This window comes from Lutjanus erythropterus, chromosome 4 (assembly GCF_056507025.1).
Source record: "Lutjanus erythropterus isolate fLutEry1 chromosome 4, fLutEry1.hap2, whole genome shotgun sequence".
NCBI lineage: Eukaryota > Metazoa > Chordata > Actinopteri > Lutjaniformes > Lutjanidae > Lutjanus > Lutjanus erythropterus.
In genome coordinates, this window is record NC_139320.1 from 32910647 (window position 1) to 32936865 (window position 26219).

Here is a 26219-nt window from a genome sequence, read left to right on the forward strand (position 1 = left end):
TGTTGACCACACCCTCTTGTAAATTCCTCAACAGAGGGAAGCTGACGTATCAAATTGCAGTTTAAGTCACATTAAATAAATCACCAGTTTAACTTTTTCTGTCGTCGCTCCTTTTTCGATTTCAACATTTCCGACCGCGCATGAACGCAGCAGTGCACATCGTGCGCCTCCCTGCTGCTCCTGTCGGTGTGTCGGTCTGTTGCTCTGCTCCTCTGTCGGTCTCTGGGGTGACGCCGAGTTACAGCTGATCAGTTTCAGCAGCGGGTCTGAGCTGCTCGGAGCTCCGCGTCTCTCCCTCAACTTCTGACTTTGTGTCCGCGCTTCAGACGCTTCAGTCCGGATTCTGCTGAGAGTTTGAGCCGCTGATCCGCCACCATGACTCCCAGCTGTGAGTAATAAAACACACTGAAGACGGTGGAGTTTAATGAAGACAGCTTTAATGTGCAGAAGCTTTGAGTTTGTTTGGTGATTTAATCAAATCTCAAATTAAGTTTATTGTGTTGGAGTTTGAACCGCAAAAGGTGATTTTAACTAAAAATGAGCGGAATTATTTGATATATTCTAGTTTCAAACTAGAATAACAGATTATTTTATTCTACTTTATTTTATTTGGAAGAAGGCAACTGTTGCAAACTGTTCCAAACAATCTAGAATAATTTATTACGTTATTATTTTGGTCTAAATGTTTATAAAATGCAAGAAATGAGTGAAAATGCCCTTTTGTAAAGCTGAAAGTGGCGTTCAAATGTCTGTACAAAACTCAGAAATTTAGCAAAAATAGAAAAACTGACACTTTAGGAGGTGAAACTAGACGTTTTCAACGAAATGTGAGTTTAATATTTTGGATTAATCGATTTGTCTGATTGATTGAGTTGCAGACAGCTCGTCTGTGTGTCCTCAGAGTTTTAATGGTATTGAGTGCAGGTCTGGGGTCAGTCTGAAGGTCAAAGGTCCACAGTTTTGTTGCAGTAAAGTTTCAATAACTCCGACTTAACTTAAGTGTAAAAAGTGTCCGCTCATGGTCTCAGTTGGACTCCTCTGATAAATGCTGACTCAGCAGAGTTTTGACTCTGAAATACTTTGACTCCTCAGTGGAGGAGACCACGGTGCGTTTGAGGCTGCACTTATTAACCAACTCTGTTGTTTCATGAATAAAGAGCAGAGAGTCCAGACCTGCAGCTCAGAGACAGAGTGTGAGACTTGGTGACTGATGGCTCGTCCCACGAGGACATGATCTGTCTGCAGTTGGAGACGTGCAGATTTTTGGTTTGGTGGTTGAGGTCAGAGTTAAGCATGTATTGGTTATGGGTTTGGTTTGGTTAAGACTCCAGGAGATGAGAGGAAGAGCCAGAAAAATAACTAAATTAAATGTGTGTGTGTGTGTGTGTGTGTGTGTGTGTAAATCATGGGCTGCAAACTGTCAGCTCTGTCCTTTATCGTTTATTGGTAAAATGAATTAATCAATTAATCAAACTTTCAAAATCTTAAAATGTTATGTTCACCAAGCAACCATTAAAACAAAGTTTTATTTCCATGGCAACATGTTCCATGTTCTCTGACAGCATTACACCCTGAGAAATAAAGCTGATAACTAGAACCACATAAGGTTCTTCAGCTTGTCCCCATAGGAGAACCATTTTTGGTTCCTGATAGAATGTTTTACAAAAAATCACTTGGAACCCTTTCAAAGAGCTCTGCATAGAACCCATCATTCCCATCTACCACCTGAAAGGTTTCACCTAGACCCATCTGTGAGAAGTTCTAAAGAGAACCCTTTATGCTGCAGTGGTTCCACCAAGAACTCTCTCTGGAGGTTCTCTCTAGAACCTTTCTACCTTTCTAAGGGTGCTAACAGGAATCCAACCAGGGGTTCTACCAAGAACCTTTTTATATTCCAAGGGTTTTATCTAGAACACATGCAGGTGGTTCTACAGAGAACTGTTTTATATTATGGTACGAAGAACCTTTCAACAATCCTTGAAGTGTAGCCTACAAAACATATAAAGAGCTTCATGTTTCAGATATTTATGTGATAGAAAATCAATTAAATTTTAGATGATTGATCAGATTATTAATGGCCGATCAATCTGTCATTGATTAATTGTTATTAATTGAGGCCCAGGGTTGGAGCACTCTCTGCTGCAGTGTGAGTCCCAGGGCCTGCGGTGTGAGCAGCCCCTCCCTGTCAACTCTGTCCTCTCTGTCCCTCTGTCCTCTCTGTCCCTCCGTCCCTTCTGTCCCCTCCGTCCCCTCTGTCCTCTCCGTCCCCTCTGTCCACGGGCTCTGTGGTCTGGTCACGGTGTTCTCTGACCCGCGAAGCTTAGCACCGATGTTTTGATGCTGCAGAACATCAGATTCTTCTTCTGCTGTTTGTTCTGGCAGATGATCCGTCACAGTGTCCTCTGGTTGACAGAGTTAATATTAGAGCTGCATGATTTGGTAAAAAAAGTCATGTTGTAATTATTTTCACTGAAATTGCGATATGTGATATGATTAGTGGAAATGATCTGAACCAAACAAACAATATTTTTAGTTCAGCTCATCTCTGCAGCTCTACAGTCCCTCACTATAATCATGTTTTCTCACATTTTGTCTTTTTCAAAAACTTGAAAAAGTGTTTTGATTCTGCAGTTTTGCCCGCGGCCTTGATATTGATATTTTATTGTGATTAATTTCACAGCTGTAGTTCAGAGATGGTCACAGCTGATGGGGAATCTCTGGGTTCATGTGATTCGTGTGATTCACTGTACAAATTACTGATGTTAATGATGTGACAGTACAGATGTTCAGGGACAGAAACATCTAGTCGGGTTACTTCTGACTTTAAAATGTCTTTATTAGACAGTTAAAGAAACTCAAAACAAACTTAGAAAAAAACAATATAAAAACACATAATAACCCTGAAACAACAACAACCATCTGAACACAGACTCACTGTCTGTCAGTCGGAGCACCTGATTGGTTGGTTCAGTAAAGATCATGACTTTGGGTGGGATGATGATCTGTCACAGGTCTGGGGTTACCGTGCGAACAGGACTGTGTCTCTGGTCTCGTGTGTTGATGCAGCGACTGATGACATCAGCTGGTCACATGATGTCAGAGATGAGTGTGTGTGTGTGTGTGTGTGTGTGTGTGTGTGTGTGTGTCCACAGAGAGCTGTTATTCCGCGCTGCGTTCACTGACACATTCTCTGAGGGTTCTGCATAGTTTCTGGATGTGCAGCCTGATGAGTCAGCAGGTTTGAATTTAATAAGCTGCAAAAAAAGAGAATAAGAAGAAGAATCAAAGTTCTATTTTACTTTCTTTACCTTCGTCTGTGTCCTCCTCTTCCTCCTCCTCTTCAGACGTGCTGCATGTGATCACAAGGTGGAATAAGAGAGGAATGAATGAATGAATGATGTAACAGAAGAACAGAAAAGACTCTCTGTGTTTCACTTCCTGCTGAGCAGAAAACAGAACTCGTGTCTGAACCTTTCTCCATCTTTCTTTGACCTTTGACCTCTTTACTGTTAGTGATGTGAACTAAACACAACTTTCCTGCAACATGTCGTCCATTAAACATCATGTGACGAATAAATCTGCTTCACAGCATCACGTCATCTTTTCCAAATCTGTTTAAAGAGCTTAACAAGAGAAACGCCCAAAAAGAACAGATAAACACTAGAAAACATTTTGGTTTCTTGTTGAATCTCCATTTTTTTTTTATACATAGCAGCAAATTCTGTTTGCAAGACACAACAAATGTAACAGTAACAGTAACTTATTTCCGAGTCAGTCTGCAAATATGATCCACTGAACTCCTCACTGGACCTAAAACCCAGAATGTCAACTTAAAGAATTCTGCTTCACTCTTTTATTAGACAGAATGATTTATGCTGTCCTTTACATTAAAATACATCCAACATCGAGTAACAAAGGAATATCATGAATTATACATATAAAATACAAGGAGTGCAACAGATCACAAAATTAATGTCTCGTATCACAGTTTCGAGTCACAGATCAGATCATTTTTCAGATTAGCAGTAAAAAAAAAAAACCAAGGTGAAATCTAATGACATAATAATAATAATAATGACAATAACAACAGACACACAGCTGCTCCAGTGAGCTGAGAGGAACTGTGTGTGTGTGTGTGTGTGTGTGTGTGTGTGTGTGTGTGTGTGTGTGTGTATAGAGGTTTAGACAGCAGATATCACCAAAGTTTCAGTAAATATCACCATCTTATGATCTGTTTCTATGACGACAGCATAGTTACACCAGTGTAAATGTCTGAAGTCGTGGTGATGATGTCACTGGAGGTCGTGTGACGTCAGTGTCTCTTCACAGAGACGAGCTGCAGATTAAAACACAGCAGAATCTGTCCTGTCTGTTCACTGACACTCTGCTGTCAGATTTCAGGTTTTATTACTGAGATCAAAGTAACAGAGAGACCAAAACAGTTTCACACTGTGACGGTTACATGAAGTCTGTGGATCACATGCAGGCCGAACCGTCGATCTGTCCGGGAATCCTGCGATCTGTTACACCCGTTTAAAATGGTCATGCAGGCCACAGACCCACGTACAGTAACTAATGATTAGATTAATAATAATCATAATTAATCAGACCTTTTTTAAGTTTATTTCAAAACTCAAAAATCTGCTGCAGTGTTTTACCTTGAAATTATACATCGTCTCAACTATTCTTTTTTTTAACAGTGTGGCACTGAAATTATCTCCATGATTACACACACACACACACACACACACACACACACACACACACACACACACCCTAATAGCTGTTGGTCAGTTAAAGTTTGACTGATGATCAGTGGTAATAAAACAGTCGTGATGGAAAAGAACACAGAGGCTGTGAACAGACTGACACACCCTCCCTGTGAACCGACTTTATGAGCCTCAACAACCTTCACAGGCGACCAGGACGTAGTCAGATCCTTCACACTGCAGTAAAACTAAACTCAGCTTCTTCTGCTTTCTGTTTACTTAGTCATGCAGCTCCAACACTTTAACCCAGGGCTCTGCAACCTTTACCGTCAAAAGAGACTTTTTTGGAAAGTCTGGAGCTACAACTATTGAATTTTCTTTTTTTCCTGAAGTTTATTTCAATCTTTAATTGAGACCATTTACTTGTCTTCTTTAAATAAATTTGAATCTTTGAGGTTTAGAAACTCAGCTGTGAACCTGATTTGTCTTTATTTTGGTGTCTGAAAATTAAATAGTTTTCATTGAAAACATTAGAAAATCAGTTTCACTTTATAGAATTTAAATACAGCCTTTTGGGTTTCTAAACCTCAAAGATTTAAGTTTATCCAAAGAAAGGAAGTAAATTATCTCAACAAAAGATCAGTAGTTTGGTAAAACTTTTTCAAAATTTGAGTTGGACATTAATTGCAGTGTGTTGCCCTGAAATTTTGAGATTTCTCGATTAATTGATTAATAGTTTGTCTTAAAAAGTGAGATGATTGTGAAAAATGTCAATCAGTGTTTCCCGGGGGTCCAAGGTGACATCTTCAAATGTCTTGTTTTGTCCACAACCCAAACTGTAACCTTGATATCGTGCTGCTGCAGCCTTCAGATCAAATATAAAACTGATTCCTGTCAGATTAAAAAAAATCTTCCTCAGTCAAACAGGTTTAACAACAGCAGCGTGGTGCAGAGTCTCCACGTGAACCTGCTGATGAAGCAGCCTCAGGTGTTGATGTTTTGGTGTCAGATCAGGTGTCACACCAGTTCATGTGTGGACGAACAGCTCTGATGTTGTTACAGGAAAGATCGCTGTATTTCCTTCAGGCAGTTTGAAACTAAAAGTCGTATTATTTGGACGCAGATAGAAAATAATGGGTTGCATGTCCTGAGATAAAGTATATTGGTTTGTTTTGTTACCTGTTACACCTTTTAAACTCCCACCTGGTTTCTAAAACCTCAGTTTAAATAAGAAAACACAGAGGACATGACCTCTGAAGCTGTGACTGTTTGAGTTCATTGATTATAGGAATGGGAGGTTGCTCTGTATTGAATTCATGTCATTATAGTACAGGGTTCTGAAGCCCCGCCCCCCACCGCTGCACAGACAACAGTCCACCTGTTTATTCAGAGTTTGTTAGAACATGTCCAGACTGCACCAAATTCAACACCACATGTCCCCGGGACAGTTTAATGATTGTTAAATAAAGAACAGTGTTGAACACTGCTTGGTGTTTCTTTACATTGTCACACATGAAAGTAAACTTGAGATCTTTTGGACGGTTTGTTGGACAAAATGAGATATTTAACAGGAGTAACAGTTCATCAGAAAATGATTGGCCGATTATCTGATGGTGACAGTAATTGTTAGCTGCAGTGACCTGCCTGTCCTCTGCAGAGAAACAACCATAAAGGTTGTTAGTGAGGAAAAAATGATCATTCCCACTAATCATCACATACAGCATAGACATTTCAGTAAAAATAATTGCAATATCAATCTTTTTTCATGCAGTCCTAAAGGACTCTTCACATGATTAGAAATTTGTCCTGGACCGTCCACGAGGGCGACAGCAGTGTTACAACCAGTACGTCCTGTCTGCCTGGTAAACAAACAGCTGAGCTAACGTTAGCTCTGGATTTAGAGAGAGAGATCGTAGTCTGTTTTTAATGTTATGTAGAGTTTGGGGAACCCTGAAACACTTTTCTTTAGTTGTGTCTGGAAGGGAACCTCTGATTTACGAAACTCTTGTGAGATTTGTGTATGTTGTTCCTTTATTGTGATGTTACACAAACATTAAAATGATCTCTCTCACAAGACGTTCCACAGGTCTGGGGTTCTTGCCTTCTTGAGCTTTTTTTTTTTTTTTTTTTTTGGTCAAAAATGTCTCTTTTAATCTTAAAGGTTGCAGACCCCTGAACTAAACTGATGCACTTTCAAAATAAAAGAAGAAAAAAGGAAAAGCTGTCCTGAGCTGAAAATTCATTTAAATAAATTGCAAGTCATTTCAAATTTGTCCTAACTTGATGTTTGGAAGCAGTGACAGCCCTAAACCGTCATACATGACGTTCTGGGCGTAAGCGAGAACATGTTGGCTGTAATGCAGAACAGCAGAAAACCTTCACAGAACAAAGGAGAACATTAACGCCTCATTTATCAGCTCACATTTGAACTTGTTCTCCTCAGGCTCTGATAAATGTCTTCAGACTGATGTTCTGTAAACTCGGGGTGATTCTGGAGAACGTCTCAGTGTTCTCATGTCGTGAGTCGTCCTCTGACCTCTGTTCTGTCCCAGCTGCTCTTCACCAGCGAGCACAGATTTACTCAACAGCCACATTCCTCTCTGCAGGGAGAAGATAATATTACATTTCTCTTCAACAGCTGTTTTCCCTCAGAACGATGCTGAGCAGGCAGTTTTTACTTAATGAGACACAGATGCAGCGTGGGTAACTGTGACCTCACTAAAACCGAGTTTGATTATTTGATAATTTGTGTTGGCGTGTGAGGGTGAGCGTCCTCCTGTCTGTCACCATGTGTTCTTCACTTGTTCTGCTGGTGCCCACATCACGTTCTCTCAGCGGTCTGTCTCTGCCTGCAGGCAAACTTATGCAACTGGTTCTTATTATTGTTACCGGAGTCACAGAGGAGTTTGTCCTCTGTGTGTCCTGACTGTTAACTGTCCATCTGTCTCTCAGAAAACGTCTAATGTTTTGTCTTCGCCCTTTAAAACATCACGTTGTTCACAGAGGTGGGAATTAACTAAGTACAAATACTTAGTTACTGTACTTAAGTAGAGTTTTCAGGTATTTGTACTTCAGTAATTCTTTTCTCATCTGAACACAAATATCTGAACTTTCTCCTCCTCGTATTTTCTGAATAGACTCATTACTTTAGTTTTAATGACTCTGAGGTGAATTATTGATTATTGTTATTTTTCATCATTGTGCGCCGCCTTCCAACATCAAGACTGATTTCAACCTAAATGGACGAAACAATAAGACATAGAAAAGACGATTGACTGGAGGATCCATCAGAGGACATCACACAGGACAGATGGAAATGAAGTTCCAACAGGACATAAAAAGACGTCTTTTTCATCATGTTACATCTTTTATTTTGTCACATAGTTTTGTCTTTTTGTCTTTTGCATCTTTTTTGTCATCATGTCTTCCTCGTCTTTTTTGTCTTGCTATATCTTGTATATCTTGTTTTGTTTTTTATCACATCTTTTCATCTTTTTTGTCTTGTTACGTCTTTTTCATTTTGTTGTCTTTTTCTGTCATTTACATCTTGTTACGTCTTTTACATTGTTACATGTTTTTGTCTTCTACATCTTTTCTTGTCTTGTTCCATTGTTTTCATTTGGTCCCGTCTGTCCTGCTTGAGACACACTGATGGATCCACCAATGAATCGTCTTTTCTGTGTCTTCTTGTTCCGTCTGTTTAGGTTGAAACTTGTCAGTCAGACGTCCAACCTCATGAAAACTTATTTTCTCTCTTCCATCTCATTTGTCCATCACAGATATTAAAATAAATCTAATATTTCTTCGTTAGATAACATTTGCGGACACTCTGCTGCCAGAACCCAGTGACTCGATGCAGAACGTGTTCCAGCTGAAGCTCAGAGTAGAACTGAGATGATTGAGGTCATTTTTCCAGTAAAAATCATTTCACGGCTCACAGATGTGAGGATTTGCTTCTTGATTCTCCCCTGAATCATTTTGATAATTTAATACAGATTACAGGCACAGTGTTGACAAGACCTGAACTATGACTTCAACCTGATCCTGTGAGGCAAGAAGCAGGAAACAGAAAGATCCCTGAAGTCGTCAAAATAAAAGCAGATGTGAAAAATAAAAGCCTGAAGGCAAAATGTTGCCGCAGCGATTAACTGTCTCATAAACAGAAAACTTCTCGTCCAATATTACGCAAAAGATTTACTGCAAACAAGTTCAGCAGGAGAAGATTTCAAAATAAGAGCACAAGACAGACAAAGAAACGACAGAGACGTTCCGGCCCTGAGCTGATCAGAGATCAGACTGTAGATGATTGATGAGAGCCGCTCTGATAAAAAGAACTTTAGTGGCTCCAAAGTCCCATCAGCCACCTCTCTGTGACGTCTCAGACAGGCTGAGTGGAACTGATCTGTGATTATTGATTATCCGATTGAAATCATGATGACTGACTTGTGGACAAAACAAGACATTTTAGGATGTCATCTTTTTATTTTTAGAAACATTTTCTGACATTTTATGGACCAAGCAATTAATCAATTAGTGGAGAAAATGACTGACAGATTGAAAAATATGTCCAAACATGTTGAGCACAAGATTAAGACAAGATTAATTAATCAATATTATTTATTATTAGATTTTTGGTCAAAATGGAGTCCACAACATGTTGTCAGCCACAACCTACATGATCAATAATTATTGATATCAACTGATGTGAAACTTCACTATTGTGATAGGTTTCTCAGCTATATTGCTCCAGGCACAGGATCCAGTAACTGTGGAGTAAAAGTCAGATTTTGTCCACTTGTTCTGTTTTTAAAGTGTTTCTTTACGACACTGACACGAGCTGCAACCCTTATTCCACTAAACAATGTGAACCTAAACAGAAAAAAGTTTTGATTATTTGATTATTGATTATATGATTATTTTCACCTCTTTATTCTTTCTGTCAGACAGACTTTTCAGACAGGAAACCACCATTATATAAGACAAATATCACTCTCTGCAAACCAACCAAACGCCACTGACAAAAACGGTCATTTTATCTCACAGAACACAGGAGTTGTTGGTCTGCTGCTGCCTCCATCTGTTTGTTTAAGTTATTGTGCGGCTTTGATGAATCTGAAATAACACTCTAATACACACCACACAGAAAAACTGAAAATCGGAATTGGCAGGTCAGACCCTAAAAAAAATTGGAAATCGGGATCGGCCAAATTAAAATTTAAAATTTTATCTTCTAAAGGATTAATAATGAAAATAAACTGCAGAATGAGAATAATAGTTGCAGTTCTCGTCCTGACACAGTGATCCTTCCACTCACAGACTCTCCGTTGGTCTGTCAGTTATTAAAAATGATTTACTTTGTTCGATTGGAGCTGTGAGACGAGAAGCAGCAGAAAATCTCTGCAGTGACTCAGCAGAGCGACCACAGCGAGTCGCCACACTGACGTCCTGTCAGAGACAGAGACATGTTTCTACATCAAACTGTCCACTTATCATTCCAGTCAGTTACCAGCAGATTCCATCTCACACAGACTGTGTGTGTAAACACAACAGATCAGCTGTGTGTGTGTGTGTGTGTGTGTGTGAGTGTGTGTGCGTGTGTGTGTGTACATAGGGTACTAATTAGTTCAGCTGGAGTCAAAAGCAGCTGCTGCTAACATCCTGGGACAGTTAGCTTTATTTGTTTGTTTATTTATTTACAGATTAAACACAAATCATTAAGAAAATGTATTCAGTGATGGAGGAAGTATTTTTTCTTTGACTTCCTTTACTGCAGTAAAAATACACATACTACCCTGTAAAACTACTTTGTCACGAGTAAAAGTAGAAGTAGGGAAGACTGGGGTCAGTTGTAACAGGGGATGATTGTACAACGCTCATTGTTTCTGATTTTCTTTCCAGGTCTGGTCCTTATTAGTGAGAATAAATCATATGTATGTCTCTTAAATCAAAAGATGACTGGTGTATTTCAACTACTCTGTATCTTATTAAGGAAAGTATTTTAAATATGTTACTATTGTCCCCAGTCTCCCCTATGTAACCAGGAAAATATATTTAAAGGACCAGTCTGTAGGCTTTAGTGGCATCTACTGATGATTTTTCAGACTGCAGACACCTCGTCTCATCTTCCTTTTCCAAGTGTGGAAGAGAACCAACAGAAACTCGTGCAGAATGTGAAGGGTTGTCTGTAGATCCAGTGTTTGATTTATCTCTTCTGAGCCACTGTAGAAACATGGCGGTTCAACATGGCGGCCACAGGAGCTGCTCCCTCTGTAGATATGAAGGGATATGAATATTCTTCAAAAAACACAGTGAAAATTTTAAAAACGTCATGTTTGATTCTTTCTGTTAAGGTGTTGCAGAATTTATGATCATTTATTATATTTAGTAGATACCCAACTCCAGAATGCACCAACTGAGGGTGGGTATTTATTTCTAATAAATCAATCCTTTTAGAAAAAAAAAAATCACATCAGATAATAATTTATAATGCAACATAAAGTGGAAGTTTGTCATTGAGCCCTTTTGGAGCTCCAGCGCTGCAACAATCCAACTGATTATATTACATTTCTGAGAGTAAATCCTCAAATAAATCCAATAAATAACAATAAATTCCTGTAAATCTGCACTGGACCTTTAAAATGTCCTTTATAATCAGTCAGTTCTACTCTGACCTCATATACAGTCTGTAGTCAGTGTGTTTGTTCAGTTGTATAATGCACAGAAACATGGCGGACGTCATTAGTTAGATATTTAAAGGAAACAGATAAAGTTTGAACAGAAGCAGGAGGAAGAGGAGGAAGAGGTGGAGGAGGAGGAAGAGGAGGACGTCAGTGATCAGCTGTCAGTTCGTTAAATAAAATGATTCCTGTTTTTATTTTTGACTGGAGAGACTGTTCTCACTGTTTCCTTCAGAACACATCCATCAGCTGATTATCACTGCAGCCATTAGTCATGAAACACACACACACACACACACACACACACACACACACACACACACACACACACACACACCACACACACTGTCCACCCATACTGCAGGTCAAGGCTGAGGTTTGTGCTGGCGTCTGATTGGATATCTGCTTCTCTTCCTGGTTTCCTGTTTGTGTTTGGTGACGTTGAAGGTCACGACCTCGTCACCTTCACACGATGTTAAATGTCATGTTGAACGTGTCCACATGAGGACGAGACACACACACACACACACACACACACACACACACACACACACACACACACACACACACACACACAAAACACAGTGTGTGTGTGTGTGTGTGTGTGTCTGCAGTCAGTTACTGATGTCTGTTTTAAATATCTGAGATTAAAGGAACAGTTCAGATGATCTGCAGTGTGGTTCTACGAGGTTCTTCTCCACAGTCAGTGTGTTACCTGCAGTAGATGGAGGTCGACACGACCCCAGTTTGACAAAGCAGCAGGAGTTACTGGTGTAGGAAGCTAATCGGTGTCCTGCTGTGGACAGAGTCAGCAGCAACATTCATTCATTCATTCATTCATTTTCTGTAACCGCTGCTGGAGTCCATCCCAGCTGACATTGGGTGAGAGGCGGGGTTCACCCTGGACAAGTCGCCAGTTCATCACAGGGCTGACACATAGACAGACAACCACTCAGACTCACATTCACACCTACGGGCAATTTAGAATCACCAATTAACCTAGCATGCATGTCTTTGGACTGTGGGAGGAAGCCGGAGAACCCGGAGAGAACCCACGCAGACACGTGGAGAACATGCAAACTCCGCACAGAAAGGTCCTGCCCCAGCAAGCCGGGGGATCGAACTCAGGACCTTCTTGCTGTGAGGCGGTAATGCTAACCACTGCACCACCGTGCCGCCCTCAGCAGCTACATGTACTCTAAAAAAATCAGTATTACGTGTACACTATATTTATAATATTTTCTCCTCTTTACCTTTCTGGCAGCAGGGCAGCACAGTGCTCAGTCGTAAAACTGTTCAGTCATGATTTCGTCGATTTCGTTGACAGATATAAATGCTTGCATTTAACGAATGTATGATATTGTTCCAAATAAAACCGAAATCTTGACTTTGTGATATCAGCAAATATCACATCATTGTCCAAAGAACTGATATCATATTGTTTTGTGATGAAACTTTAAATAGATATTTAGTTTACAGTGAAATAAAAGAGCAGATGTGAGTCACTGGAGAAAATGACAATGACAGTATTTTACATTTGTGTTTGAAACACGACTCAAATATCTAATTGATGATCAACACAGGGGAGCCGATTAATTTTCTGTTGTTAATAATTAGAGCAGTTTGTTCATGATGGGCTGTTTGACTTAAGTTTTTTTTTTTATACATATTTCAACCAAGCATGTACTTTGCTCAGTGTGCTGTAAGCTCATATCATTGTGTAACATAAACAATATCAAGACAAAGAACATGCTGAATCACAGACATCATTGATTCAATATCAATATTTTTAAGTCAAAAGAAAAAAAGAAAAAAGAAAGAACCCAGTAATCGTAGTGTATTGTAGTACACTGTCCTGAAAGTTTGAGTTTTCTCAACTATTTTTGTTTTTCGTGTAGACCTACAACAATGATACATGAATATTAAAATGTTTGTTTCCATATAATTTTTTGTCAGAGTCTCAGGGAGTCACTGGAGAGGAGCTAAAGGTTGCAGACCCCTGACCTGACGTTAGCCGCGCTGCTTAATTAGCATGTTAGCATGAATGAGCTATGGTCCTAAAATGTTCAGTGCAGTATCTGTATCGGGGTCTCAGACTCAGAACGTGTGTGTGGTCGTCCTGCCACCCTGCTCCTGGTTGTGATTGGACCACGCCCGGCGGTGAGCAGCAGAGACCCAGGCGTCCTCGCCTCTGTCCGTCACACTATCGCTGTCCTTTCCGCTCCCATTGTTTGTGTCCAGAAGCTTCCGCGATGCCCTGCGACCCTCTTGAAGAAAACAGGTTGTGTGTGAGCGCCGCCGGCCTCCGCGTGGGTTTCCTGAGCCCGCCGCCGGGGCTGCTGGGTATTTATGGAACCAACACCGCTGAATCACTTCCCACTTTACCCTCCACGCTGTGCCCAAAGCGTATGTGTATGTGTGTGTGTGTGTAGCTTCCTCAGTGCTCATACGTCTGTGTGTGTAATACTTTCCTTTACAAGTGTGTCCACAGTGTGTTTGTGTGTGTGTGTGTCTATTTCTGGCAGCAGCAGTGTGTCCTGAGTTGGTGAGACTGCAGAACCAACAACATGATCAACATCCGCTCCCACACACGCACACACACACGCACACACACACACACACACACACACACACACACACACACTGAATACACTAAATTTCTCTCTTTTGTTAAAAACAGTTTTCCGTAACCATGGCAACAGATCACAATTAGCTCTTTTCCACTCTGACCTGGTTCATCTCAGAACCTGAACTTCAAAGAAACTTTCAAGTCTTTGGTACGAGGTTCTTCCCTGTGTTTTTTGGACACTAGAGGGCAGCACTCTGTGGTGATGAATGATCAGCTGAATCTGCAGCTCCTCTCAGCTTCATGGAGGTTTACTGTGAGTTTCAGCTCATTGTTTATCTGTTCTGGTTCACTGTCAGCGTTCTCACAGTGTCATTTCCAGAGAAAAAGCTGCAAAAGCTGCTGATCACAAACAAACAGCAGACAGACACAGTGAGAGACGAGCTGGTCAACATTTTGGAGCATTTAGCAGCTAAAGAGACAGAGACTGAGCAGGTGGTGGAGACCAAAAACTGAGCTAAAAGAGAACAGTGAATATTCATCAGGTGACACAAACACGACTCAACGACGAAGTGATTGACCATATATATATATGTGTGTGTGCATGATAGATATTGGGGCAGACAAATTATCAGCCATTAATTGGAAATTTATATATTATTTATAATAATGAAAATAATAATGAAATGATCAGAATATGCCCTTTGTTTTTGTTGTAATAATGATGTCTAGTGAAGATTTGGTTCAGTCAGAGTTATTGAATATTAAATCTTACAACTTTGCTCACTACATCTCAGCCCTTTTTAACCTGGGTGTGCGTAAACTAGCTTATATGACCTTTTTTTTTTAAACAACAAATTTGTCGAATTATCATCCATCCTATCAGTATTGGTCATGAGAAGCACATAATTATTGGTTATCAATATGGGCTGAAAAAAGCCCATATTGTGCATCTCTAGTGATCATGTTGTTCTGACTGTTGGATTTGGAAATAAGCAACTTTTTGAGGCTTTGAAGGTGATGAAATGTTAATGTTGTGTTCACATCTTGTTTCTGCAGAAAACAGAAGGTCAGATAATCAGTTTGGCTAACTGTTCAGCGAAAGCTGGAATTATTGACCTTTTTGAATTCTCTCATCCAGTTCAAATGACTGATTCAGTTTGGTTTCTCTTGTGTTTTTGTCTTGTGTAATATTTTGTGCTACATGCTTTTATTGTGAAACATTTTATAACTTTTGTTAATGAATCACTTTTTCACTGATTTCAAAATATGAAGAATCTGGTCTCAGCATCCTGTCTTCATTGGTATTTTCATATAAAAATCCTCCCAGGAGACATGTTGGACGTAAATCTGTCAGATTATCATGTCATTTATTAAACTCTTATCAGTATTTGCACATTAAAAACTGTCGTGATAAGAAGAATCATTTTGAACAGCCTGCAGGCAGATTTCTGTTGAACCATTCAGAAGTTTTCCGTAAATCATTACAGAGCTGATCTCTGCTCCGTTAATGTTTGATCACTTTATGTCTTAATGGTTCATCGTCGTGGCAACATGTGACATCAGCTGCTTTATTACATGGGCGGGACCTGACAGCAGCTTCCTGTTGACCTGCTCACTGAGGAGCGGCTCAGTCAGTGACATGCTGTACATGTCATCATTATGTCATCACATGTATGTCAGACTGTGTTCTACCAAATGTCTGCGTTTGTGTCACTTTAACATCACAGTCTGCTTAGTTAACTGCTAACTGGAGATTCTGTGCTGTTGCTATGGTTACCTGGTGCAGTGACCTTCAAGCAGACATCTTCCAGCCAATCAGAGAGCAGGATTTTCTGTTACTTTGGACAGTCTGACTGGTCCTTGAAGGTCTGATGGCCCACTAATACTGAAAACCAAATAGTCAGAAAAATGTCCCCTTGGACAGAAAGTGCATCGCTCTGAAAACACACAGTCTCCCTGAAGGGTTATTAACTCTCACACAACTTTGTAAAGCTTCGAAAGTAATTTCTCTCAAAATTTTATCCTCCAGGAGGCTAGATTTTATAAACCTTTCCTCTAAGCGTCAACTGGACAAACTGTTGGTTCTGTATCAGTGGAACTTGAGCAGCCTCCACCAAAACATCACCTCAAAAAATAAAAGTTACTCTCATATAGGTTTTTCTATTTATTTAGATATTTATTGCTTTGTCTTACATGTTCAGTTCAGAAGATTGTTCACACACACATTTAGCATGAAAGTAAAATACACTGGATGTGACCAAGCTAATGTAGGCTAATGATAACATTAGTTGTCCTGCTGTCTCTTCACCATCCTCAGAAATGTCTCATGATGTCTCATGTAAAATTCTCATTATTTTATCTGGACATTGGAAATCTGTCTGGGACAGTAAAACACTTGAATGTCATTCAGTGGAAGGTCAGAAAGGTCGAAGGACATTTTGTGGACTACTGGAGTTTTGGAATAATGGGCCGTCAGACCAGTTGACGACTGAAAAATGAAAAATGTTCCAGAGGCGGTTCATAGACCTTTTTCTGTAACTGATGAGGTTTGAAGGTCCTTGAGGAAGTTCCAGATGTCCTTGAGTGAGTCAACTGCTAACAGAGGCTGAACTATTGTTGTATTAGTCTGTTTTTTTTTTTCCGTTGCTATGGTCTAAAGTCAGGTCCTGAATTGCAGTGCAGTTTGCTGGTTAAACTTTACCTTGTTGGCTCGGTAAAGGTGGGTGTGAGCGCAGTTTCTCAAGAATGTGGATGATCTGAAGGGTCAGTCTGGGTGTGTTCACATAAAGGGACACACACCGACAGCGTGATGCAGGTCCAAACATCTTCAGCCATTGTTTGTTATTAACACACCTGTGTGTCTTTATGCGCTTCATAAAGGGTTAACTCACACACACGACACTTTGATCTCATTCATTACCAAAATCAACAAATCTTCTGTTGAACTTTAGTTTGAACTTCTGCTTTAAATAATTAGATTATAAAGTGACAGTAGCCGTGTTAAGGATTTTGAACACCTTGATGGTTAAAATTAGGGTTTAATGATTTGAAAAAAAAAATCCAATTGCAATTATTTTGATTGATATTGCAATTGTGATATGATTTCAATATTAGAGGTAATAAGAGACGATAACCCTGATATGTTACAGCAGCTCAACAAGAACAGGTAGAAAAAAGGGGTGTGTGACAATAGAATTCTTATACAAATAAAGATAACATAGAAGAACTAAGAAATATAAATTATAAAGTACTACATTTGCCAAAGCTATATATAATGATCATTTTTGGAGCATTTGGCAGCTAAAGAAACAGATATTTCATTCAGCAGATGGTGGAGACCAAAAACAGAGCTTAAAGAGTCAATATTCATCAGGTGACACAAACACGACTCCAACATTTTACCTCCTGTGATTTAAAAATTGCAGACGGTCATATTGGCAACTTGGATAAAATTTTGAGTAATTGTGCAGCCCTAGTAGAAAGGCTTGAAGTCGCCCAAACAAATGTATAAAAAGATGAATGACGGGCACCAAATTTATAATTCTTGATGAGCTATAAAAGTTCTCTTGCACTCTTCTCTTGTTTAAAGATTGCAGGAGAACTATGAGCAGCTGTATTCAGTCAGTATCTCCTCACCCTCATGCCAGTTGAAGGTCAGGTTTAGTTTTTTAGTCCACAAAACTCTGCTGGAGTTTCACAGGAAAACAGTGTTACAGAATCACCTGAACAATTAAAGTGAATGGTGACCAGTTTTCAAACAAAACCTTTAATCAGCATGAGGGTCAGTAGATAATGACTGAAGTTTAATTTTTGGGTGAAATACTTAAGGTGCAGTGTATAAAGTACCATAAAATTGAATTATTCAGGTACACGCACCTCAGATTTGTACTTCACTACAGTACTCAAGTAGATGTACTTAGTTACTTTGTAGCACTGCTTGGCTGTTAGCTAGTTTGGGCAGCTAACAGATCAATATCTTAGTAAGAGACGAATGTCATTTTTCCAAAGAAAAGAAAGATTGAGGTCTGTTTGATTCATGTGACCCTCACCCTCCTCGACATGAACTGAACTTGGCATCTCTCAGGAAGAGGAGGAGGAGGAGGAGACGGATGTGTTGCCACGGTGACCGTATGTCACCATAGTGTGAGTGTGTGTGTGCTTCAGTCGTGACCTCTGTGTTATCTGACAGTTGGTCATAAAGTGTAACTGACGGTCTCAGTGAGGGTGCAGGGTTATCAGTAGAGTAACTTCCCCCAACAGGTGTGTTCTTCAGGTGTGTGTTCCAGGTAAAGGTGTTGTAACGGTTCCGTCAGCACTAGCAAACCATTTCCACCAATATGGAACTGGTTTAGTTCTAAATTGTGAACATTATTTTGAACCCTTTGGAGCAGTTCAACCAAAACTAAATTGGTTTGAACCTGAAAAGTTGGTTCTAAGTTGGAACCAAAAAATTGCATGTTCATATTTTACAGGTTGTGCAACACTTGCATCACTTGACTTGTTGTCAACAGGGTTACAGAAAAACTACCAACTTGATTTTTCAAGCATGGGCAGAGGAAGGACCTGTTAAATTTTGGAGCAGATCAGAATCACGGGGCAGATACACTAATTATTCTTTGTTTAAGTGATTTGGCGCCTTCTGATTGGCCTTCTAGTTGATGTTTTTCTTTTACCTTTTTCCATTGTTGAGTGGTTTTAAAACTTCAGCCTGTCCAGTAGAAAAAGACATCAAAAGTCATCAAAATGTCTAGTAAAATTACTGGACTAAATCAGTTTCAGCTCTTTGATTGATTAATTCATTGATTGATCTCTCTCCCCTTCCTCCCCAGGTTCCTCCCTCCCTGTCCCCCCTCCCTCAGCTCCATCATGCCCATCCTCAAAAACCTCCCAGTGCGCCTGAAAGGCGGTGGTCCGACTCTAGACAACGCTTTGATTCTGCGCAGGATGAGCCTCAACATCACCCCCCACCACCACCACCACAACCCCTTTGATGATGATGACAACCTCCATGGCAACGGTGGCCACAGCAACCACTGGTCACCGGGCAGCTCGCTCCTGGACGGCGACGGGCCAAGGGACCGCAACCCGTTCGAGGATGAGGAGGACGAGAACGAGGCCAATGAGGGGAAGAAAGGGAGTGGAAGTGGAGGCGGAAGTTCAGGGAAGGGATCATTGAAGTTCAAATCCCCGCTGAAGACTCTGGGAAAGCTGGGCAAGACCCTGAGGATGTCAGGGAGGAGCAAAGGAAGTGAAACGCCCTCGCCACAGGGGTCGCTGCAAGGAACGCCATCACCTGGAGAGAAGAAGAAGAGGGGGAGGAGGAGCTCTGAAGGAAGTCTGTTGAGGTGAACACAAATTAAAGCCATGAATTATATAAAGACAGATAAAAGCTGTGTGTCGAGGTTGGAGTTTATTTAAGAAGATGGCTAAAATCTGTCAAGATGAGGTGGAAGAAGGGATCAGAGTTTGTTTAGGTGAAGAGGTGATGATTGGAGCTTGTTGAAGTTCTTGATGAGGGGACTTTTCTGTCACCATTTTTGAGTTTACAGTGGATAAGAGAAGTTTGCTGCTGTAAAGGTAAAAAAGGTAAAAAAAGTGTGAAGGGAGTTTGTTGAAATGAAAAGGGCCATGTGAAGTTTGTTTTAGTCTAAAGGTATGATGAGGGTTTATGAACAGAAATGAAGGGAGCTTTTTTAAGGAAAAGAACGATGAGGGAAGTTTTTAAGGTAATAAGGGATGGATGATTGGTGTTTCTTGAGATACCGAAATATTTTTTATCATTTTTCAGCTTTATTTAACCAGATGCCCCTCAGTAACTGATGAAGGTACCTTTTGAATGGTGATATTAACATTTTTCAAATTTCACATAGTAGTTAGATGTCACCAGAAATAGATAAATGGATTTCTGTTAATATTCTGGATCCAGTTCTGGGGAGCTTCTTAGTCCTGTATGTTCAGTGTATGGTCTCAGACAGAGGGCAGCGTGTGCAGGTCTGTTTTGGAAGTTTTCCATCACTGTTTCATCAGCCAGCAGACTTTCTAGACATCATTGTCTAAAGTCATGTTACAGAAGACATACATATAAAAGTAGAAAATAGGACAACTATTGTGACAGCATGCATACTGTAAGGAAACGCCACCTCACCAGTGGCAGCTTGTTGACTTCTTATACTTCCCCGCATTTGTAGTATGCAAGTATACAACTTAGATCTATTTACTGTGTTCCAGAAAAGCCAAAGCAGAAGCAGGAGCAGTGATCAGAAACTGCTTCTTGTAATGAGTTATTAAAGGAGGGAACAGAATGAATGTTCTGCAGCACATTCCAGTCATGAAGAGCAACAAACTGGAACGAGTAACAGCCAAAGAAACTGTGGACTATGACCATACTAATGAGTTTCTTAGAATGTGAATTGCGGTTACCGTCAGAGGTAATGAGTAGTGAGCGGGGACAAGGAGGCCTGGAGTGATGGCCAGCTGTTCACAGTGATGAAAGGTTGCAGTATGGTGGATAACATCCAGCTTAGTGAGAAGATTTTTGCAGGCATGCTTGTAGATTGCGTTGCCATAATCTATCCTAGATTGAAAGAATTGTCGTTTTACCTGAGATGTGGTTTGCAGTGTGGGCAAAGGAGGTTTTATTACGGTGCAGGATACCGTCTTGATCTGACTTTGGACAGCAGTCTGTTGATGTGCATTTAAGAAGGAAAGAACTATTGTGCCAGATTCAAAGTTCTTATAGGAGATGATTTGAGTTCTGACCCACTGGGGGAGAAGATTTTGAGGGTCTGGCAACTTTAAAGTAAATTCTGGACCATTGAAGACCATGCATTTTGTTTCATTAGTACAGAGACAGGTAAAAGTTGGAGAATGGGGATATGACAGGTCGTTAGTCCCAGGTAAGGTTGGAAGAAGGTGGGAGATTGTGGAAGTTAAGCGGGACGTAGGTACCATGTTTAGGGAAGGTGGGATGATAAGAGTTGTTGATGTAAGAAAGAATGAGACTCGAGCAGCTGTACGAAGGGAACTGGACTTGCTTTAGGTTGCTCCACATGTCATCTGAAAGGCCTCTTCAGTTCTGTCTAGTTTGCTTTGTATAGCTCGAGATACCATCACCTGGATGAATGAGAAGAACAGACAAGAACAGACAATAAACGATGAGGGAAGTTTGATGGTGATGGACATTTTTCTAAGCTTGAAGAAGGACAAAAAACTTCTGTTGAAATAAAATACAGAGATGGTACTTCTTTCACTCAGTCATGACCTCCTCTGTGTCCCTGCCAGGTTTGCGGGGAAATATCGCGATAGCCGTAAGGAATCGATCACCAACGGCGAGCTGAACTGTACAGAGAGCGAGTGTGACTCCACCAGCCGTCGCCTGTCTTTCATGAAGATGGTTGGCCTTGGGAAGCTGGGGAAGAGGGAGTCCATGGCTGACCATTCCTCCCAGGGCCCCGAGGAGCAGCCGGTGAAGGAGGAGGTGGTGGAGGAGGTCAAACCCAGAGAGCCACTGTCAGGTAAGAAAACTCAGATAATGAGGCGCTGAGTTTTTCCTCAACTTCAGTGGAGTGTGTGAATGTATGTCGAGAACGGATCTTTGGCATCCACTCTTTGACCTTGTCACTCCCCACACGGAAACCCCGGCTCAGAGGGTGGAGGATGACAATAATATTTTCCCCTCTGGGAAAACATAGACTCACAGCCTGCAGATGGATGCTGGGGTGGAGGTGGGGCTTTTCAAGTACTGTATGAACTGTAGCAGCAGTGACAGCGTAGCTTTCATTAGAACGCCCTGATCACACTCCCTGATATAACAGTCATACATGTTAAAACTAAACCTGATCAGTGGAACCACAGTCTGGTCTGTTGGTCCCTGGAGTAGTGGAGTGTCCAGGGAACCTCAGGGGTGGTAATGAGGGAGTACAAGTGTTGTACCATAATCTGTAAAAGCGCAACAAAACCTTGCTTTATAGCAACCAATCACATCATCATCACAGTGTTGGAGGTAGTAAAGCAGTGACAGCATTGCGCAGAATGATGTTTCTATATTTTGCAAGTGGCAACACTGACCGGGTCCAAACTGCCCTCAATCTAATGGGTCAGCAGGGATCATATTGCTCGTTGGTGAAAATCAATTTGTGCACGACCAGTTTGAGCAGATCAGTTTTGGATCAAGACCCATCATTAGAGTTTTCTTTCATACACAGTCACTTGTTATTATATGAGGCACATTTACCTTCTGGTGAAGTGATAAAGTGGAGCTTTGGGTGCAGATAATTTTGTGACAGACACAGGTTTATTGCATCTTGAATTTTTGGTGGATTTCGTTGCTTTTTTTGATCATAGGTGGTTCACAAATGAGACGATGGAGATGATTAAGCATCATTTGCTCTCTGAATATTTCTAATGTAAAGGAACAATGTGCTCTCTCTCTTACTCTCCACATGTTCTCGTATAGGGTCTCTCTCTCTGTCTCTCAGTCCTTCTGTTAAAGTTGTTGTCCAGTTTGTTTTCATACCACCCTGACTGATCTTATCAACGCCTGCAGACAGTCTGCAGCTATTTTAGACACGACAATGCACAGCGGAAAATAAGAGAGAGACACATAGAGACATTGAGACAGAGAGACAGACAGATGGACAGACAGACAAGCAGGCAGGCAGGTCAGTGAAGGTGACCTCAGGTTCGACTGTTTCTGACTGAGATACTGTAGTTCTGCAGGAATTTCCACAAGGACACTGGAATGTATCTAGGAAGTGTGTGTGTGTGTGTGTGTGTGTGTGTGTGTGTGTGTGTGTGTGTGTGTGTGTGTGTGTGTGTGTGTGTGTGATCATTATTAGTATTGGGCTCGTCCTGGAAATTTTTTAAGGGCGTCTATTGTTTATCGCAGCCTGTTTACTCTGCTGTTCTGTAATGAATGATTCAAGTGTGTGTGTGTGTGTGTGTGTGTGTGTGTGTGTGTGTGTGTGTGTGTGTGTGTGTTCTCAGTTCCTCCACACCCTTGTTTACATGCTGAAACACTTATTCTTCTGTATATTTCCCACTGTGTCAGACTAATGTTTATTTTCATTGTTAATTAATCTGATTGGGCTGTGATGATATGGATTTTTTTTATGACCACAGTGTATTCCCACAGGACGGCCTTAATAATGATCTTATACTGGACTTTATTGAAGAACACTGGCATTAGCATTGCTCCTTGAAGGAACAGGGCAGTACATAAATGTGTGCAGGATAAAGGTAGAGGACAATGAGCATAAAGACATGTGAGACTTAAACTCAGCAGTCAGTTGTCAGTGTCGCAGTAAATGTACAGTTCAGGTTACAGAAAAGCTGCAGCAACACCAGGAAAAGTCTCGGCTGTTGATCTCCAGCTGCTGGAAAAGTGATGGGGTTAGCCCCGCAGCAAGCTGTGCAGGAAAAGCTAATGCTAACACTAATGTTTTACCTTCACATTTTTCTTTTGCTGTGATTATATCCCTTTCAGAAATTTAGTAATCAGGCTTTTTGGAGACTTCAGTACGGTTGTTGTTGTTGTTGTTGTAGTTCTCCACTGGAGATCCCAAGATGCCTTGGGTTGAGTCTGCCGACCAATCAGAGGCTGTGTTCTGACTTGTGTGTAACAGCGCTGATCTCATCATGAGCCTGACCCTTCAAAATAAAATTTGTGGTGATGATGATGATGAACTCAACCCTACAACAGACATCCTGTGATGGTCACAGTCTTGTCTGTTGATCTTTGATTAATAACTCATTAATCATTCAGTTTCTAAATTGCTCAACATAAAGGTGACATCTTCAAATGTTCTGTTTTGTTCAGCCAAAAATCCACAACTCAAAAACTTTATTAGTTTACTGTGATAGAAAACAGAGAAAACAGCAAATATTCACTCTGAGAAACTGATAAGAGCTATTTGAGGCTGATATCAGTATTAATTAGATTAGACATTAGACATTAGCATATTCCTTTTATTGATTTAACTAAAATAGACACTTTTAAAAACACCAAACTAACAACATTAATGACTGTTAAGTTAAACTTGTCATTAAATATGTAAATATGGGGCAATGAGAGCAGGGAATGATCAGGAGGACAGATGGACAGGGGCAGGTTGGGAATTTTGCCAGGACACCGGGGGAACCCCCGACTTTCTGTTATAACTGCCATGTGATGTTTAATGACCACAGTGAGTCATGACCTCATCTGAAGGACGGATGTAGCTGTAAGACATCTTCCTGACACTACAGTTGTTCTGTAAGTGGACTGACAGAAAACACTCAGGAACTCCTTCTTAGGACGTAAATATTTCTGATCAGGATCCTAAATGTGGTGATTTATGACCCAGACATGTAAAAATAAACTATTGCTAAACTATTGAAAATGACTGCCTTCTGGTTGAGACACTATTTCTAGATTTAAATTTTCTTTTGACATTTCTGTTGCATCACAGGGATGCAGGCAGATGTTAGACAGCAAACTGGATATCAGTTTAAAGACGGACTGTCAAAAAACCCTGCAAAATGGCGTCCCTATAGTTCAGTTGGCAGTTGGTAGAGCGTGTACACCATGTATTGAGGCTGTCAGTCCTCTGCAGCGGCTGCTGGTTCAACTCCCGCCTGCTGCCCATTTGCGGTGTTATTCTCTCTCTCTACCCCCTTTCTTGTCATATCTTCAGCTGTCCTATCACAATAAAGGCAAAAGCCCCCAAAAAAATTATCTTAAAAAAAAGAAGACCTGCAAAAGATCATGAGAGTGATCACTGCAAATCTCCCAAGAGTTTTGCAAATCAAGGGTTCTGCAAACTGTAACCTAACCCTGAACTGCAAGAGGCAGTAATGTGCAACAAGACATCCAGTCTGCAGGAAATCCAGAAGAAGAAGAATAGGAAGGAGAAATATCAAGGCTTCCCTTCTAGACACGACTGAGAGACAGCTCTAAACAAAAAGGGGTGGAGCCATACGTATCATTAGCAACAAGAGAAGCCAGACGTAGCTAGTTACTGTGATAAACTCGCAAAACAGAGGAGAAGCAGATGCAGCTCTTTGAACTTATTTTGCAAAAAAAATACATCAGACATAATTTATTACCTCTTGCAGAGCAAGATATCGGTCATTATCAATAGTTAATAATTGTTGATCATGTAGGTTGCTACTGACTACATGTTGTGTACACCAAGGGGTGGAAACAACTGAGGTGACAAAATGAGTAAAAACCACAGTATTTTTGACCAAATACCTCAATGTTGCAACAATACTGCAGAGATGTCTGTTGGTGCTTTCACAAAGTATTTTATTCCATTTGTTGTAAACAATATGCTGTTACCATAGCAACATAGCATCACGTGTGTTTCAGTTTTCCGTCCTGCCGTTCCGTCGGACTGCTTGTGTGTTTTTCCAGTTCCGTCCAGCAGGTGTCCTCCGTCTGCCGTCTGTCTGAATCCACGTGAACGCAACGTTACCGTTAGTGATAAGAACTCGATGTGACGAGATAAAATCACCCAATGAAATCGTCCGTATTCACGAACTTCAAACAATGATGAAGAACTGAAAACAGCTGGTCAGGTAACGAAAACTGTACAGAGAACAGCTGTAATTAAAGAGAAGGTGTTGCATCAGTGTCACACTCAGCTGTCAGCTGTTATTACTGTAATCACACACTCACACACACACACACACACACACACACACTGGAGTCTTATAATGTCATGTATTTAAAGGGAAAAGGTCGACTGGTTTTAACTCAGAGGCTGAATTAGAGGTTTTCAAACTGAGACTCTTCAATCTACGTACAAATAACACGACTCAACACTTTGACATAGTGTGCAGTGCATACACACAATGAAGGTGACATAGTATAAATAGCGATAAAAGACGTAAACCCAGGAGGCCGGGGTCGAGGGTTTGAGTCCCGTGTGAAACCAAAAGTCTCTGCTGTTTGTAAAATAAATCCGAGCTCAGAGAAAGTTCTGAATGTTCAGGTGAGGGTTTGTTTTCAGATGCTGCTAAACCACCGTATCAGCACATCAGAGTATGTGTGTGTGGGTTTCTGTGTGTGTGTGTGTCTGTGTGTGTGTTTTCTTTGTGTCATTGCCAAACAGCACTCTGAGCTGTTTGTACCTGCATCACTGTTATGTACCGTTTACACACAGGCTGGACTTCAAGGCTCGTCTGTTTTTGGTGTGAAATTCATTCACAGAACATTTTAAATCTGTTCAGACTCCCGAGTCTGTGAGAGCCGCTCGTCCTGTCGCTGATAATAAACTTTAT

The 26219-nt window shown here is 40.7% G+C and overlaps 1 protein-coding gene across 2 annotated transcripts in view; it reads left to right on the forward strand.

Moving 5' to 3' along the window:
• LOC146328703 (exocyst complex component 3-like protein 2) overlaps window positions 1–26219 on the forward strand; it is a 63269-nt gene that overhangs the window by 9488 nt on the left and 27562 nt on the right. Inside the window, exons 1-3 of one of the 2 annotated variants that reach the window (XM_084717691.1) lie at window positions 180–388; window positions 18785–19300; window positions 21237–21469. In XM_084717691.1, the coding sequence (XP_084573817.1) occupies window positions 18822–19300; window positions 21237–21469 (712 nt within the window). In that variant the 5' untranslated portion in view covers window positions 180–388; window positions 18785–18821. Of the gene's footprint in view, window positions 1–179; window positions 389–18784; window positions 19301–21236; window positions 21470–26219 lie in introns of those variants that run through there. The other variant, XM_084717692.1, reaches the window with a different exon arrangement.